This window comes from Colletotrichum graminicola, assembly GCF_000149035.1.
Source record: "Colletotrichum graminicola M1.001 genomic scaffold supercont1.21, whole genome shotgun sequence".
Classification (NCBI taxonomy): domain Eukaryota; kingdom Fungi; phylum Ascomycota; class Sordariomycetes; order Glomerellales; family Glomerellaceae; genus Colletotrichum; species Colletotrichum graminicola.
In genome coordinates this window covers 572,437-590,129 of record NW_007361025.1, presented here as the reverse complement: position 1 = coordinate 590,129, position 17,693 = coordinate 572,437, and the positions used below count along the sequence as shown (strand labels likewise).

Here is a 17,693-nt window from a genome sequence, read left to right as displayed (position 1 = left end):
CCTCAGAATGGAGACTCCGAGGACGTTTGAGAACTGGCAACATCCTTGGCAAAGGGTGCCCGGACGCTCAGGACCAGGGTGTCGGGAAAGAATCTGCCGCGACATCGATAAGTAGTTCTAATGGCGTTGGAGTAGTGGAAATGCCCATAGCCAATGACAAGTCTTGTTCGGGTCAAAATACTCCAACGGCTCGTTGGGGCTTAAAGATGGAGACCGAAGAGGGGGAAAATAAGGAGGGAAAAAAGACCGTGCTAAGAGTTGCTTAGAAATGATAGCACCATCGCTAAGCATTTTAGTCTCGTATTTTCAGGCGGAGCAGTCATGGTTAGTTCGGGCTTTCGCGTTGAAGACTCACGGATTCACCCACGGCATACTTACCTGGTGTAAGTTTGAAAACACGTTCCAGAAAGAACTGTTCTGGCGATGATCGATGAATGTGTCAATAAGCAAGCGTCGTTAAAGCGATGCTTGACCGACATCTGTAACTTGATTGTCTTATATTAAAGTTAATAAGATAGCCAGCCGGCGACATCTATATGCCAATCTAGATCTAGTAATCATTATAGTTATTAGTGAGGAAACGAAATTAATGTTTCTTTAAAAATGCAGAGAAACCCATGATCACAAGAGGGCCTCGAAATCCCCAAAAGTTCAAGGCGTGGGCTGGTCCGCATGCGTTTGGTGTTCGTACCATAACCCAGGCCCTAGCTATGGCTTTCAATGAACTCGAGAACGTAATTTGCAACGTCCTCCCATCCCTCCTGAAAAATTAGTCCGTGACTACGACCTTCGAGATTCTTGTACTCCACGATCGCAGGACCTTTGTAAGCTTTGTACTCCAACTTGACGGTCCTGGCGGTGACAATATGGTCTTTCGAGGCACTGATGAGCAACAAGGGTGCCCGGTCAGGCTTGTTGAAGTGGACAAAGTTCGGCGCCGCCCGTCCCGCCGTGACGTTTGTCGCCAACTGCCAGAGTACCCTGGAATCCGCCGGTATGCAGTACCGGTTCCATTGCTTCTTGCTCTCCTCGGCCGACAGGAGGTTTCCGAAGCAGTAGCGGAAGTGTCTTTCGGAGATCGGGACGGTGGCGTCGGAATGCAGGGGGTGGGTGAAGATGGGAAACGCGGCTCTGATAGTAGTCGGTGCGACGTAAATGATACCCGCCGGCTGTGCAGGACACACAGCTATGCCCAGGGCCCCTATTCCGCGCGACAGAAGGATCTGGGCAAAGAGGCCACCGAACGAGTGTCCTATGATGATGGGAGGCTCCGGTAGCTTTTGAATGAATGCCGCGTAGTGGTCTACGATGTCTTCGATACGATGGAGAGCGATAGGCTCCGGGTCTGCATGGATTTCTTCATGCGTTCGGCCGTCGACCCCTGGCCAACCGGGGGCGTGCACTTCAAACCCTCTTTTCCGAAAGAACGGGATCCAGTACTCCCAAGACACAGGGGTCACCCACAACCCGTGGATAAACACAATGGGCGGCTTGATGAAATCCATGAAGTGTTGGCCAAGATGCCAAGATGCATGCTGTGTAAGTATGATGATTATTTTTTTTTGGAATGAGAGAGAGTGAGAGGCAGAAGGGGTATGAAGTGTGTGCTTTGTACTTGGAGCTGGTTCATGACGTCAAGACTTTGAGAATGTGTAATCCAGAAAAAAGCCACGTTCTTGACTGCCTGTCAAGCACTTGAACGGGGCTTTGACCTGATTTTGACCATAAGAAGTAGAGATGAATGAAAGCGATCATCACAAAATCGCAGTGTTGGGTTGTGCTTGTGATCAGCCAGGACATTCTCACTTGGTGAAGAATTGGCATGTCTTGTGTCTTGTTGCTCGTGGTATGGTGAAAACACCTGATGGACTACCCACAACTAAAGCTATTGCAAAGGCGCCGCTGAGTGCGGGCAGCAAAAGCCCTACATGCTTGGTGGTGAGATTGAGAACACTCGGTGTCTGATTCTATCACATAAAAAGATTATAAGAGCACTTGAGATCATTCAAACTGCTCCCAGGCAAATGCGAGTTAGAGAATTGACAGGACCATCTGGCATCAAAGAGTTCCTGTCACATGGATTCGCCCTTGCAGAATGGTGCAGTGTTCCCTGACAAGCGCCACGCTGTAGATCGACTGACCCTATTTTTGCCCTGTAGCAACCCTGAACTTGTTCACATCAGGGGACTTGTTTGTAGCAGTTTTTCTCGTTGGTCGACTTTCAACAGCGAACATTTCCACTTATAAGCCAGCAGGGGAACTTGCATTGTTAATTAAGAAAAGAGGAGCGCGCACAAGCTGCTGAAATGGGTCACTGTGAAGAGCTTAGAGCCTTTATTCGCACACTATTAGATGATAAATGTTCAATGTAATCCAATTTGATGGATTCAAACGGCTAACCAACGAGATCACCCGCCATTATTCCAACCTGTTGAAGTACTGAAATTTAGCAATGTTATGAGTCTTCGAGGCATGAATATTGAGGTCAGTAACATTAAGTCTCTTCCATTGCTCAATGGTGCACCACTCACAGGCGGCACGGGTGCATGCCATCAAATATTTAGCTCGCGTACTGGAAACGACTCAAAAGCCGGCTACTAGGCATATTATAGCCTATTCAAGCTACTTTTGTTCCTTAGCCGTGTGACAACTCCATCACCTCCGGAACTCAAACACCTCGCATGAATCCATGCCTTCTGATGGGAGGCTTAGTACCCTCCGGCTTTTTCAACTCCTTTTCCCCATCCTCTGTTTCAACAACATACCGATCCTTGTCTCTTTCCGCATTTCTCTTCTCGTTTTCTGTCTTCCACCGCATAAAGTAGCAGCAAAGGGGAAACAACAGAGTATTCCCAGCGGTCCACGCAAACAGAACGCCAAAGTTGAGCCCGATCCTCGAACGCAAGTCGAACAGCAGCTGCCGACTTCCCTCGACCACGTGGTGGAGAGGCCAAGCGTAGCCCCAGTGGTAGAACCCTGGAGATAGATCGATAGCATAGAATGCCGTTGAGACATTGGTGATGACCCAAAAGATCAGCCACAGGGCAGTCCACGGCTGTCCTATGATCATGGCAACGTTCTCACAGGCAAGGCCCAGCGCCGACATGCCGACAAAATTCAGCATCCAGTAAGCCGGAAAAGTGCCCCGCCCGTACGCCGTTGCGCCCGCAGGTGGTGCCGGCTCGATTGGCGAGGCCGAGGGAGCGCTGAAAGGAATCTGGAATGCCAGGGATATCAAGCTGTAACCTAAGGAGATGAGGAAGTAGGCGACGGTAGTTGCCAGCCACCGCCATACGATGAGCTGCCAGAAGCGCAGAGGTGGGTGTCCTTGCGGTTGGATATATTTCTTTGTATGCATAAATTAGCAACAGAGTCTTGCCTCAATGCTATTGCGCAAAGTACTTACAGAGTGAATAGGTAAAAAGAAGGAAAACGAAAAGAACGCCGTGATGATGAGATAAATCAGTCCAATGCTGACCGCAGGCGTGGCTGTGGCAGGTTGGAAGGGTCGCAAGTCGATCATCAACGGTGCGATTCCCGGGTTCACAGCGCTGGATGCTCTCGCGAGGTTGTCTCGACTCAGTGATGAGTTTGACATCACTATCTGGCCCCACAGCTTTCCAAACTGTTGAGCGAATTCTTCTGTGAACTGGCTGATGTACTGTTGGATGTTGCTTTGGTAGGTTGTCTGATCTCGCGCTGTTTGTATGATGATTTGCACCGAACCTGCTGGGTTGTAATTGGCGTCACCAGTCGCGACAGCATCCTGAAGAGCCGCGGTCGCATTGGCGTGAATGATAATAGCGGCCCAACTCTCCCAATTGTATACTGCCATCCTAACGGCCATGGGGTCGTTATCGAAGCTCGAAGGGGGTAGAACCGTCCATCCCAGCGAGGGCCCCGGCTTATTTAATGACTGTTGGACGATCTGCAACACCGTGGGACCGACAATAGGCTGAACTGATTCAAAGGGAGCAACCTGGCCATCAAAGTCAACAACGTGGATGATGAGTGACCTGAGATTTGCCTCGGCCCGGTACAGGACTGCCCAGTACAGAGATAGGACGGCTAGGATGAAGAGGAATAGGATGGCGATGGTGCGCAGCCACAACCGGATGACATGAGCGCGTACTTTTCTCATCAATGGGTGCCAGAAACCAACAGCATGATGAGGTTGTTGATGCCGATCTCCGAGACCGATTTCTTCATTGTGTTGTTCATTTTCTTTCGTTTGATCGAAGTTGGCTGGCGTTGGTGAAACTGCGGCCTCTTTCTGTGGAAGAATGGCCATTGCTGCAAAATTAGGATTGACTTTTATGTAGAAAGAAACGTCCCCAAATTGACTTGTCGGTGGTTACGGTGGTTTGAAACAAGCTCAATGTGCATATCCGATGTAGTAGTAATCGTTGGGATCATCAGGGCTCTATTTGGATTATCTTGGCGTTAATATAAAGCAAATGCACCAGTCTCGAAATCGATGATGCGTGGTGGGAAGCAATCCATGATGTACACAAGTAGCCCCTAACAATATTTGTATATCAACGGCGTAATATCTAGCATTCATTGGTTTCTGACGTAGTATCCTTGGTCGAGTACAAACAGGAGTCCTACCGGCCGTGAAAATGACATCACGATTCATGAAATGCCGTTTGAAAGGAGACTGGCCCCTATTCGTCAGGCAGCGGACATGTGTCTGGATTATCCGGAGCTTGAACTATCTGGGTTACCATACTAATTTAGAATAGATCTTAGTTCTTAATTCACCCACTGACCAAGCTACAACTGTTGCCCTGTGACTATTCATATGACAGTATGTTTTCAGTAACAAAGGCAGCGTCTAGCGCAAGAGAAGGGCATGTAAATAGCATAGCTTTTAGTGTAGGCGTGGCCCACTTGGAGTTAGCCTTGAGTAAGTGACGATAAGTCGTTCTATTGAAAGCACGTAAGCCTTGCCTGATTGGTTCCACAAAGAGAGATGCACATGAATCTTTGAAACCTTTTACAACATATCGACAACTCTATAGACTGGCCTTGGGTTCCGCAGCGATTTTATTCTTCATTGGCGCAAATATGACAGCAGCATTCCGAGGTCGTCTTTTTCCGACGGTAAAGCGGTTGCAGCATGTAGAACTTTGAATGCTTTCCCAGGCGTGTAGTATTTGACGCTGTGACACTGCCTTACATCTTTTCATCCGGTTCTTTTCCTGCTACAATAACGAAGATATTGTAAAGTGAAAACAGAAGCTGGATCATGTCATGTAACGGAATGAAGGATGGCGGTGACCCAACTGATCTTTCTCCTCGTTCGTCAAGCCTTCCAGTCGGTGGTCTTTCTTTCCAGTCGCTCTACTTTTGTTTTCATACATGCAGTAAAATATTCCAAACACTGCAAGCATGGCAGTCAAGCTCTGTCCGCCAAGGTTGATCGTGTGTCCGGTGAAGTACTTTGGAGCGTCCTTATAAGTGTATGTCCATCTGTTACCCTCATCAGTTAATACTTTTTTCATCCCCCCCCAATAGCAGCAGAGTCTTTGAATGCTGGAAGTAGACTAACGTGGCGACAATACCACCCAGGGTACCAATGGATACGACGTATGCGCTAGTGACTGCTCGAACGGAAGGCCCTGCTGAGTCTGTGGTTTGCTTAGCATAGGATTCCTAACCACGGCGCAGGATGGACGCCGTTTACTTACTATTCATTGCCCAGCACAAGAACCCAGGACCACAGGGGAAACTGCCAGCTGCTACAAAGTACAACGCCATATACCTGATGGTCGCCTGCGTTTCGAATCTCAGAATAGCGAATCCAATCACAGCAAGCATCGAGCACGCCACCAAGAAGATGCCACGCTGACGTGTCTTATCGCTGTACCACGCGACGAAAATGGCGGTAATAGTGGCTACGACGTAAGGCGGTACAGAATATAGTTGTGCTTTTGTTGCCGTCCAGCCCAAGTCGGCAAGAATCGTTGGCATGAAGACGGAAATCCCCTGGGCAGTAATGTTAATCAGGAAGAAGCCAAAAGCGCACGTATATGTATGTAGGCATAAGACAGCACTCTTGATGTCCTGTATGTTAACCTTGGCTTCAGCATTGGCTTTTTGCTGGCGCTGCAGGCGCTCAACAGCAATGGATCGTTCCCGGTCGTTGAGAAAATACGCAGTGGCCGGGCCAGTAGGCATCCAAAGGGGCGCGAGACTCCCGGCGATGACGGTGAAGAGCCCTTCGAAGAAAAATATATTGCGCCACGTATGGATGGGAATACTGGACAAGCCCCATGGCGAAATGCGGGAGAGGCCAGCCGCAAGGAGCCCACCAAAGGCGCCAGAAAGAGATGCAGAGGAGATGAAGATGCCCATCCGGAGCAGCAGCTCCTCTCTTTTGTAGAAACTGCTCAGGAAAAATGAGAACCCCGGCATTGCGCCGCCTTCGAAGATACCTAAAGCGACGCGTATCCCTATAAGCCCCTCAAACGAGGTGATGAAAGCCGTGCAAAGAGAGACCAGACCGAACCCGACGACGAGGAATGGTAGGTAAAAACGGGGTCCGACACGTTGAAGTATGATATTGCTTGGCACCTCGACCAGCAGGTAGACAATGTAGAATACCGAAAGAGCCCAGTTGAACCGATAGCCTTCTATGTTGATGTCATTCCTCATGCCTTGGATCCTCGCATTCCCAATGTTGACTCGGTCGAGAAACTGTACCGATGGTCAGGAAGCCGCGTACCACAAGAAGCAGGGGCTCAATGTACACAAAGAAGATACAGAAATGTCACCAACGGAACTGTGTGCCAGTCGAGCTTGCGCCTGAGGGTCCGTTCCTCGTCTTCTGTCCATTCGAACGGCGTTGTCGACTCCTTGTAAACGGCAAGTTCGTATTTGTCATTGGCAATGGTAGGCCCCATGTAGGGCGCTGCAAACGCTCAAGTCAGTTTATGGTGATTGAAGCAATCAGGGCGGGTTGAGGCCAGTGGCTCACGATTCTTTTCAAGTTCGATCTCAGCTTCATGGATGGTGGAGAGCACCATTCTGACAGACCATCGAGCCGATGCCCGGGACCTCAATTGATAAAATTCGCTCCCAATGGCAAGAATGACGAGTACATAGGTGGGTAGCAACGAAGATGATGGAAGGTGATGGATCGTGCCAACTTGGTGCGACGATGCCACACTGTGAGATGGAACCTATCTATCTATGTGAGTGGGTTAATGTCCGGGCTTTGTCATTATCCCAGGCAATTGACCTGCACTTGGTGATTGGGGCGGACAGTCGGAAGACAGCAGAGTTTATTCGCATTGTGCCCTGCCCGACTTATGCCGCCCATCGTCCGGTGACCCACAACTCGTTTGCTAGGATGTTGCGACCGAACAGAACGCGGGGTATGGGAGGAAGGGCTCAGGCTTGGTTACAACTCACGATTGACGAGTGAATGTGAGGAGGCCGTTCAGCCAAGAAGAATGAGGTAGCAATTGTAGGGGCGGTTAGTGTGAACATGATCTTGAGGAGGGCATCTTTCTACGTGTGCCCAGTAGTGATTAATACGCGACCCTAGACGTTGCAGGAGCGTCCGCTCTTTAAAGTTTTGTCTTTCTCAGAGTCTTGAATAGGGATGAGAGCCCATGCTACTAGATGTTACCTCCTGTACCTGGCGCATTCGCTTGGTTGCTTAGTTCACCACGGTTCCTTCAAGCGCTTCGGAAGCATATATGACGGTTGGCTTATTAGACGTCTGCTGCTTCATATGAAGAAGGCTGGCGCTTTTTCTCTCGGAAGAAAGGTAAAAGCCATGATGATTAAACCCGCTGGCCAGTGCAGGTGTTGTGCACAGTAAGTGTTTGTGCGGCAAGAAACTTCAACTGAAACATGTGGCAGCAGAGTCAATTATTGCGTATGCAGCACTCAGGTGGCTGTTCTGTTACCGAACTGGACCTAGTCTATCGTTTATGGCCAAGCAACTATGATCACAAATTGGAATTTGCGTTAATTGCATGAGTATTGGTAATGTCTTATTCTAATCAAGACTATGTGCGCTAACTGAAACCAAAAAGAACAGCAGCCCTCTAAGGGATCCCAGATAAACCATTCGCTTCTCTAGAATAGCATCAAAACCAACGCCAGTGTGAATTTTAAAGCTGAAATAGGTTACAAGGCCCGCAGGAACCCTCTCTTTCTCCGGGGAGGCTCGACGCCAGGCTGCTTAGGTATCGCTTTCTCGATATCGTATCTATGAAGGTGAAAGTGAGGAAGCTTTGTCTCCTTCTTGCGGATTTCTTTCTCGTCCTTCCATCGCAAGATATAACATGCCGGTACAAACAACACCGTGTTGACGCATACCCAGGCAATTAGAACGCCAAAATTCAGGCCGATGCGTGAGTGGAGGTCAAATAGAATCTGACGACTGCCTTCAATCACGTGGTGATACGGCCAAGCGTACGCCCATTTGTAAAAGCCTGGGGCGATATCAGGAGGCCAGAATCCGGACAGGGTGTTTGTGAGAGTCCAGAAGGTCAGCCAGAGACCGACCCAGCGGGGACCAATGATCATGGCCATGTTTTCGCAAGCCACCCCCAAAGCTGCCATGCCTAAAAAGTTCAATAGCCAGAAGACGAAGAATGAAGCTTTCCCGTAGGAATTGGGATTCTTCGCCACCTCTACCGCCGATGCCGGCGGATTGGAGAAGGGTACTTGGAACACCAGCGATATCAGACAATATGTCAGTGACAGGGAGAAGTATGCCGACATGAGTGACAGCCAGCGACGGATGACATAATGCCAATAGTGCACAGGGGGGTGACCTTCAGGCACAATGCATTTCTGAAGGGAATGTCAGTTTAATCCTCTGATGATAGGCGGCACGTAGACAGGTAGAACGAAACTCACATTGTCATCGGCAAGGTAATAGGTGAACCCGAGATGGGCGATCAGAAAGCTTAGCCCGAAGGTAACGGCTGGAATCGCTGAAGGGGGACCGAACGGTCGAAGATCCAGCATAAGAGGTGATACCCCAGGGTTAACAGCACTTGCGGCCCGGCGTAGAGTTTCTTTCGTAATTGTATCGTTCGCCATCAGCATTTCTGCCCAGGTCGTCCCGAAACGTTTCATTAGATCCGATGTGAACGAGGTAATACTGGGGAGAATATAGCTGAAGGTCATGAACGAATCTCTTCCGGACAACGTGATGATTTGAACAGCGCCAGTAGGGTCATAAGAGGAGTTGCCAATTGCCACTGCTTCTTGCAAGAGGGCCGTCGCATTTGGGTTGATGATGACTGCCGACCAAGCTTCGAAGTGATACACAGCTTCACGGACTTTGAGGGGATCGAAACCGAACTCGCCTGCCGATCGGATTTGATATCCAATAGACGGGATCGGACTTCGTAGCGTGTCGGTGGCCAAGTTGGTGACAATTGGGCCAATGAGGGGCTCTATGTTGTCGTAGGGCGCAACTTGGCCGTCAAAGTCTACGACGAAGCAGACAAGCGATGGCAGGTTCTCGTTAATACGGAATACAATGCCCCAGTACAGACAGAGGATAAGAAACATTGTAAGGCAAATGATGAACGCTGGCAGCGTGTTAGCTCTTGTTTGTCAATCGAGGTTTGGGGTATAGGTTTGACGTACTGTTTCTGCACCACATTATGGAGATGTGCTTTCGTAGCTATGTTAAACACTTGTCAGTCACTCCTTTCCTCTATACACAAGTTGTGGAAGAACCAATCACATACCGATGCCAAAGTTGGATCCCACCAGCTGACTGACTGAGGGGGAAGGGGCTCGTGCTCCGGTACACGGGACTTCATCCATTCGCTAACCAGATCCGCTCGTTGTGTGTCCAGGCTGTCTAGCACACTCCTTGGTTCGTCATGTTGGTGGTTTTCTTGACGCCCATCTTGCCTACTGTCTGGTTTACTGTCATGGCGTTCGTCTCGTGAGTTCTGTCGATATGTTTCCTTTGGAGTTCGTGGTTCAGTGTCTCGCTCAGCGCGACCTCCGTCGGGCGCATGGCTCGTGTCGTTTATGGTGTTCATCGTTGCTGCCCTCGGTTGCAAGTGTACTGCTTGGCTTATTCGTCTTGGGTTTGGTATTGCTTCTTTGCTGCGAGAAGTAACGTTTTATAGTCGAGAGCTACAAAAGTCCTGGTTTTTGTCGCCGCAAAACCTCCGGACCTCATCTCCATGTGGGAACGGTGATTGACATAAGAGACAACAAGGACCCATGAAACTGTGACCTCAACGCTGCGACCTGTGGAGACAAGAAACGGACATTTTCTTCCGGGTGGACAATCAGTCCCCAATCTCGTAGCCTCAATCGCTGGTTCGGCGTGGTGGCGGTGGGTTCCGTCTCGGTATGCTAGTTTACGAGGTTATACGGCGGGTCGACCGACGGGACCTATTCATCGTACTTTTCAGCTGAAGTTACCAAGATCGACCGCTTTGGCTGAGTTAGGCGTCACCGTCGCTCGCCACCTTGAACTTGCAAAAGGAGTTTTCTGAGCTGCCAAAGTGGACTGCCTACAGAGCCATGTCTTTGCATGGGTTCTGTGGAGCTCTTTTCCCTCTTTCAGTTCAGTGTGAAGGACGACTTCTTTTGGTGGTCATCGCCACACCTTTTATATGCAAAAATTGACGTCAGGGCGATGTCAACTCTGAAAAGGTGGAGCACCAAGTCTCCTCAACACTTTTCAGAGCAGACCAGAACTGGCATCCAGTCTCGTTTGCAGCAATAAGTCGGGAATCAAAGGCTCCCGAGTTACTTTAGTAGCTAGTAGATACTGCCTGACGGTAGTGGAAATATACACGTTTGTCATTTTGAGAACGCCTCTCTGGGCATATTTTGATGGCCTTGAATGAACAGCTGCTCATCCTGAAAAAGCTGTGACGAATTCGATGCAGTTTGGAAGGAGAAAAATAATGAAGAAAATAATCCAAAAACGTAAATCAGTTAGTGCCACGGCGTAGTCATGCAGCGGGCCGAATCTATCCATGCTACGAGATCTCGATCAGACGCAGAAGCTGCGGCTATGTCCAAAACTGCCACTTTCGGGAGCATTTACTCCTCACTGCATCGAGGCAATGGACTATTTGAATGCTTTCGTCATTGCGTTTGTTTGGCTTAACGTAGAAGTTGACATTGACTCGTTACAATCAAATCTTAGGACTATATTGCATTTATACGAGATATTACATATTGATCGTCTGAGGCCGATGAGATATCCCAGGCCTGGTTGAACAAAGTTGACTGATGCAATGGCTAGTAATAAGCAGGCGGGAACTTCTATTATTCACAGGGGAAATGGTAGCCAGAAATACATCAATCAAGTAATACAAGAAATTTAGTCGCTCATCAAACTTCAACGGTCCACCGCCTAAGTATGCAAATGATGGCAAAACAATAAAACACCCAGAGGGTTCAACATCTTAGAACCTGTGATGACAAAAGCGGATCCGTAATTGCCACTGCGCAATTACGGCTTATATCACGACAGAACCCAAGAACAATCTTTTGCCAGTTGATCTTCTTCTTTTCAATAGATTGAGCTCCGTAACCCTCCTCTTGGACATCGTGTTGCCCCACAATAGCGAGAAAGACGTCGTTCAGTGTTGTGGGACTGACACTATGATGCTCGATACCGAGGACCTCCTTGTTGTCTTCCAACATTATGATGAGTTGACCTATAGCGCTAAGCTCAAAGCTCCGCTCATCTTCAGAAGTACTCCTGTTGCGGCCGTTCGCTTTAGCTCTTTGCAAGACATCCGACGCAGACACGGAAAATCGGATTTGCCCATGGTACGTCGAGTCCTCAACGCGGGCAGATGGGAACGTGTTGACGACCCATTGACGTATATGTTCCATCTCTCCCGGTGTCGAGTGCGGAGCGGAGCGACTGGCGAGGTGCACGTATAGTGAGTCACCGAAGCGACTTTGCAGTTGTTCCACCTCGCCGATCGCCAGCATACGCTGGGCAATGATGCAGGCTCGGTTCGCCAGAGCGTCAGCTTCTTCCATGCTGTGAGTGGTGAGAAGAATTGAGCGCCCTGAGACGATTGTGCTGAGAGTTCGCCACATTATTCGCTTCGCTGCTGCATCAAGACCGGATGACGGCTCGTCGAACAGAATCACGGACGGATTGCCTGTAAGCGCGATTCCGAGGGATAGCTTACGCTTGTTACCACCCGAAAGATGCTGTGCCATGACGTTGACATGGGCCTGGAGGCCAACTGCACGAACAACTGCCTGAACTTGTTGCTCAACATCGGATATCCCTCGGAGTTTGGCGTAGTGACGAAGATGTTCGACGACTGTCATGGAATCGATGGCATCGAACTGGGGGCAGACTCCAAGGTTCGATCGGGCGAGGGCTCTTTGGTTAGTGATTGAGACTTTCTCGACGAAGACATCGCCTCCGTTGCCGCTCGGTTGAATATCACCGCGAATGAGAGATACCGCTGTTGACTTGCCAGCACCGTTAGGGCCAAGTAGGGCGAATACCTCGCCATGATGCACGCCGAAAGAGACGTTATCGAGGGCTGTAAATTTGCCAATTTTCGTCCATCATTTCCAGTGAATTCTGTTGGCCGTTGCTCTCTGGCAACGTCCGGATCCTCATGGGTCTGGACCGACTCAGCTGCATGGCTCCTCTTCTGTTTGAGAAATTCTGGCATCTTATTGCCGCTGTCGCTGTATAGAAGGATACTGAAGAGGATGATGGCCTGGATGCTGAGGTACATGATAGGACCCCCATAAGCGCTTAGAGAGCCAGGGTTGCCAGACCCAGTGCCAGAGCAGGCCAAGGAAAAGGTGTTCAAGCCAATCAGAATGGCTCTACAAATCGAGGTGATAGGAAAGAAGGCAGAGATGGTGTAATGGCCGATAAGAATATTCCGCTCCGTAACGACTGCAGGCGAGAAGGTGATGATGTAGAGGAACGCAATCAGGTAGATGGCGAAACCAACACTGTTGTAGGCCATAATTGCAGCAAAGGTTGCTACCTGGCTATTGGTGAAGAGTGAAATGACGTACGACAAGAGGATAGATGTAATGCCATAAAACAGGAAAACGGGGAAGAGATAACCCGAGGCGTACCAGATATCGGAAGAAACAGCAAAGATGATGGCTGCGGCTAGAAGTGGAATGAAGAAGACTCCAAAATCGAAAATGAGGTGGGATGTCCACAAAGGCAGCGATCGAACACCGCTGGAATATTGCAGGCCACGGACGTGATTTCGCCTCTCCATGTTCGGATATAATCCGAAGAAGGAAGGGATAATATAAAGAACAATGCTGAAGTAGATTGCCAGCTGAGCCGTTGTGAGCGTTGAGCTTGGGATGACGCTGTCGAAGGGAGTGTAGGTGGCAAAGATGCTGGCGTTGCTTCTCACTACGTTGAAAAGGTTTTGAACTATCACAGCAGCTGAGATCATGTTGTCGTCTGCCCTATAGGCGATTGTCGGAGGCGTTTCTTGGCTGCCCACCCAGATACCACCAGGGGTGATGTTCTTTATGTTGTCCTCGATGAACCGGCTTACATCCTGGTAACTGTCACTCAAATAGATGTTGATCGTGCCAATAGGGTCATTTGATGTAGGATCCAAGAAAGTAGACATATCGTCAAATGATGTTGTCGAGAAATCTGACCAGGGCCCGGCAGCCACAGAGGCTTCTTCAAAAGCCTCTCTATAGCTATCCAGGTCTCCTGATCCGGTAACATCGGCGGGGTCACAACTTGTAGGGCCTTCATTAACGACCAACAACTGCATGATAGCAGCTGCAATGATCGGAGTAATGAACGCAATGACGTATGGAATCCAATTCGTCTTGAACAAGACCAGGCGTTTGTGAACAAGGACACGAGTTTGTTTGAAGAAGCCCGTTTGGTGGCCAGACTGCAGTCCCAGAGTGTCTCCTTCGCGTTGGTTAATGATGGACTTTTCTGAGAGGTTTTGCCCTGAAGCGGTTGATACACGAGGAGCTCCAGGCTGAAGGGGTTGGAGATCTTCTCCTTGTACCTTCTCGGCGACTCTGAGGAAGACATCTTCTATGTTGGGACTCGAGATCCTGTAGGGAATTTGGCGCGCTTCCAGTGCTCGGATAACATCAGCCGCTAGGCTGGATGATGGTGCAGTGTAGACGATGGTCATTGAAGACGCCGTTAAAGCGACACCGCTGACTTCTGGGGGGGCTCTGACATCCCTCACGTTAAGCACATGGATCCGATAGCCATCACCTAGGGCATTCTTGAGCGCCACCGAGGAGCCTTCGGCCTTCAAACTGCCTTTGGAGAGAATCGCAATGTTATCGGCCAGTAGATCTGCCTCATCAAGAAAGTGGGTTGTCAAGATGATGGTCCTCTTACCTCTCTCGGAGAGGAGGATATCCCATATCTTTCTTCTAGACAGAGCGTCGATTCCAGAGGAAACTTCATCGACACAACAGACAGCGCTCCCGCCCGTCAGCATCATGCCGAGCTGCAGCTTACGCTTCTGCCCCCCAGAGAGTGTTTTGGATTGAGATTTATGCTTTGTTGCGAGTCCAATGGCATCAATCAGCTGATTTTGGTCTTCCTTGCCCGCCACGCTGACTGGAGATTTGAGTTGGTTGAATATCCTGATATGTTCCGTCACAGTGAGCTCATCCCAAAGCACATTTTTCTGTGGCGCAATACCGATGCCGCCAGATGCATCAATATGGACGCTGCCCTGGTTAAATCGACTGATTCCAGAAATAGCGTCTAACGCAGTGCTTTTGCCGCTCCCGTTAGCTCCGAGAAGGGCTAGGATCTCTCCTCGCTTCACCGTTAGATCCAAGTTGTTGACGGCAACGATCGGCGGTCTTGCTTTGAAAAAGCGAGAAAAGGCGCGTCGGAAAATGCTCGGAAAGTAGACCTTGGTCAACCCATTGATGGTAACAGCATGCTGGGGCTGGACACCCTCGCCTTTGTAGATTTTGCGACTCTCGGAGCCGACCCCGTGTATCTGACGTTCAACAAAGGCTGCAAGAAGCGGATACACGACGATCTGGACGATCAGAAAGATCCAAATAATGATTCCGTACCGGGCAGAGTAGAGGGGCCGTTTGGCGGAGCCTGGAGTAGATTCATTGGTTTACCGTCCGCCTCGTATCGAGAAATCGACTTGATAAAAAAGACAAAAGCGCAAGGGGTGAACAACAAGCTCAAAACCGTAACTGCACCGGTACTTTCGTTGGGGAGAGCCTGAGCAAGGACACCTAGGAGCACGTAAACCAGAGAGTTAATGACGCCGGAAAGCTGAGCCTTCTTGAAGAAAGATGCCCCAAGAATGGCTTGGGATGTAAGGGCGAGACCAGCCAAGACGAAGAAGACCAACACGATGCCAATGCTTGACTCCTTCCAGATCATGCCCCATGAGACGACAGAAGCAACAACCCAGCCTGGGAAATAGATGGATGCGAATGAGTAGAAGCTCGATAGAATGCGCACAACTTGTGCTTCCCATTCGTAGCGGGTTGACATCATGGCGTCGATTAGTTGGGACAAGCCCTTCTCGCGCTCAGTTGCAATGTGCCCGGGAACGTGGTAGCTAACGCCGATGAGCGCGAGAACAAATGAAACGCCGAGGTAATCGATGATTGTCTGCTGGTATCTTCTCCGTACGCTAGCTTGACGTTCCTCCTCGGTCTCGCCAGTAAAGCCCCATTCTCTGACATTACTAAGAGGTGATGGGTCGGCCTCGGTAGAGTTTGTGCGCACGATAGCAGAGTCGACAGCTCTTTGAAGGGGGAGAGTGTATATCTGGACGTCATTGTTGTCGTTCTTGACCTTAAACGATGACCCGAACGCGGCGTCCCCGCGCAGAGTGTAGTTCCAGATGCCGCCGTCACCCTCGTTGGGAGAAGAATGGAAGATGACGGCGCCGTAGCAGGATGTGGTCGCCCGAAAAGAAGAGCGGCAGATGCGACTGATGTCGGACGGTTTCTCGATTTTCGTCGAATTCTTTCCTGCTCTCGTCACCTCTTCCGAGAACGAGTCTATAACCCGATCGATAGCACCACCTGAGAGTCCGTTGTTGACGAAAACAACCGCGCTGCGAGATGCACCAGCGGCGCTAAGACCATCCTGAAGCGATCGAATTGGTCGTGGCTCTGCAATTCCATAATCGTTCTGAGGATTGTTGAGATTCTTCCCGATTCAGAGATATACAGTGAGAATATTGGAAGGAGGAGAGCGGTGTAAATTGTTGAAGCAGGATGACGGGCGATTAAGATGATGAAACTTTTCCTTGCGAGAGTGCTGACTTGGCGCCATATTGCTGACCTCTGTGCCGCCATGGCGGTGCTGAAAGTGTACTATATCTTCCAGATGAAACTAAAGATCGTGGGGAGCTACTTGACAGTGTTATTGTGTGTCAATGTATCCGATCTTGACTTGGCATCAAGGAGGAGGGAAAGGATTTGGCTCACTCAAACGTGAGAGCTGCCGATGATAGGAGATGAACGGATGAATATTTAAAATGCCCACGGAAAGGGGCAACCGAGCGAATCCGAGTATTTGTACAAAAAGGTTGAGCTGTAGGCGATGTCCAGATAGATATACCAAAGGCCGGCAGAGCAAATGCCTCTCGACTGCAGACTCCATCTTGGTGCTGACGGATGCAGGGATATGCATATGGTGGCGTTTGCCCAACGCCCACTAAGATCACTCGCACTGCCTGTATGCGATTATCTCTTTTGGGTTATAGCAAGTTGCGGCGAAAACATTCAGATGTTACAGTGCTTTAGACAGGTGTGAGGGAGAGGGAGATGATCTCATTGAGCAAAACGGTGTTTGAGCGAGGGGGCCCACGCCCGCACAACTTGGCAGAATTCCCACGAACCGAGATAAGAGTTCTTTCCTTCTGGCCATTGAACACAGCTTGGCTGGTCTCGTCGACTTCTATTTGCCTAATGCGGACTAGCTCAGAGACATAGCATAGCCAAGTTAACTATCAGCCCTAATGACATGACTAGTTAGGTTAGTGCTTACACGGGAAGGGCGATTCTTGCGCTCGGTTTCTTTGAGAGCATACGGTACAGCCACATAGGTATCCGTACGCTGTGAAGTATAGACCTTGTAAGTGGAAATCGAATATGGACCTTTGGGATCTACTTCTGCTGCTTCTCTCCCCCCCTCGCTCTCTTCTTCTTTTTTTCTCCTTTGTTTTGTGACCACAGTACTAGGTCGAAAGTCTGGCTACAGCAATAAGGATAACCTATGTGTAATGAAGAGTCTAAGAGGGGTCGCAATAATATCTCGAGGTCACTTCAGAGTACACCGCCAAAGGCCCTACAGATTTTGATTGGCCATTCTTGCTGCCATAGCCAGAGTTTCAATCGAGTACTATAGTTCTGCAGCAAAAGAGCTGAAGGAAGGGGTTCTCGGAAGGTGTCAATTGTATTGAACCATGACTGAATCAAAGGTCAGAGACTTCGGTTTAAGATACATGTTGTGCAGCTATCTGCTGGTGAGGCTATATTACAATTTTTGCTCCATCATCCCCTAGTGATTGGTTGATGGCATGTTGCAGCGCGTGTCTGCCTAGTGGTAGCCGCCGAGTTGTGCATTAAGGCCGCAACAAATGTATCTGCTGTACATACAACCAAGGCGTCTTGTTACCCTACAAACTATCTAGGCCTTATAGAAATCAGCTCATAGGGCCCCAGATGGTGAGCGTTCA

General features: G+C 49.5%; 5 protein-coding genes across 5 annotated transcripts; all 5 read right to left on the bottom strand.

The window, feature by feature from the left end:
- Positions 1 to 704: 704 nt before the first annotated feature.
- Positions 705 to 1,505, bottom strand: GLRG_06031 (arylesterase; the record flags this gene model as incomplete). Its single annotated transcript, XM_008096716.1, has 1 exon — positions 705 to 1,505. One exon carries the CDS (start codon positions 1,503 to 1,505, stop codon positions 705 to 707), a length of 801 nt encoding a protein of 266 aa, XP_008094907.1.
- Positions 1,506 to 2,668: 1,163 nt separating this feature from the next.
- Positions 2,669 to 4,291, bottom strand: GLRG_06030 (MNNG and nitrosoguanidine resistance protein; the record flags this gene model as incomplete). Its single annotated transcript, XM_008096715.1, has 2 exons — positions 2,669 to 3,346; positions 3,407 to 4,291. 2 exons carry the CDS (start codon positions 4,289 to 4,291, stop codon positions 2,669 to 2,671), a joined length of 1,563 nt encoding a protein of 520 aa, XP_008094906.1.
- A 958-nt stretch (positions 4,292 to 5,249) lies between these two features.
- On the bottom strand, positions 5,250 to 6,908 carry GLRG_06029 (major facilitator superfamily transporter; the record flags this gene model as incomplete). The annotated part of the gene is made up of 4 exons (XM_008096714.1): positions 5,250 to 5,475; positions 5,555 to 5,633; positions 5,694 to 6,702; positions 6,756 to 6,908. 4 exons carry the CDS (start codon positions 6,906 to 6,908, stop codon positions 5,250 to 5,252), a joined length of 1,467 nt encoding a protein of 488 aa, XP_008094905.1.
- A 1,237-nt stretch (positions 6,909 to 8,145) lies between these two features.
- Positions 8,146 to 9,640, bottom strand: GLRG_06028 (MNNG and nitrosoguanidine resistance protein; the record flags this gene model as incomplete). Its single annotated transcript, XM_008096713.1, has 3 exons — positions 8,146 to 8,817; positions 8,884 to 9,566; positions 9,625 to 9,640. 3 exons carry the CDS (start codon positions 9,638 to 9,640, stop codon positions 8,146 to 8,148), a joined length of 1,371 nt encoding a protein of 456 aa, XP_008094904.1.
- A 1,772-nt stretch (positions 9,641 to 11,412) lies between these two features.
- GLRG_06027 (ABC transporter) lies at positions 11,413 to 16,308 on the bottom strand (the record flags this gene model as incomplete). Its single annotated transcript, XM_008096712.1, has 4 exons — positions 11,413 to 12,530; positions 12,698 to 14,992; positions 15,055 to 16,159; positions 16,276 to 16,308. The coding sequence occupies 4 exons, from the start codon at positions 16,306 to 16,308 to the stop codon at positions 11,413 to 11,415; spliced, it is 4,551 nt and encodes a 1,516-aa protein (XP_008094903.1).
- Positions 16,309 to 17,693: the final 1,385 nt, after the last annotated feature.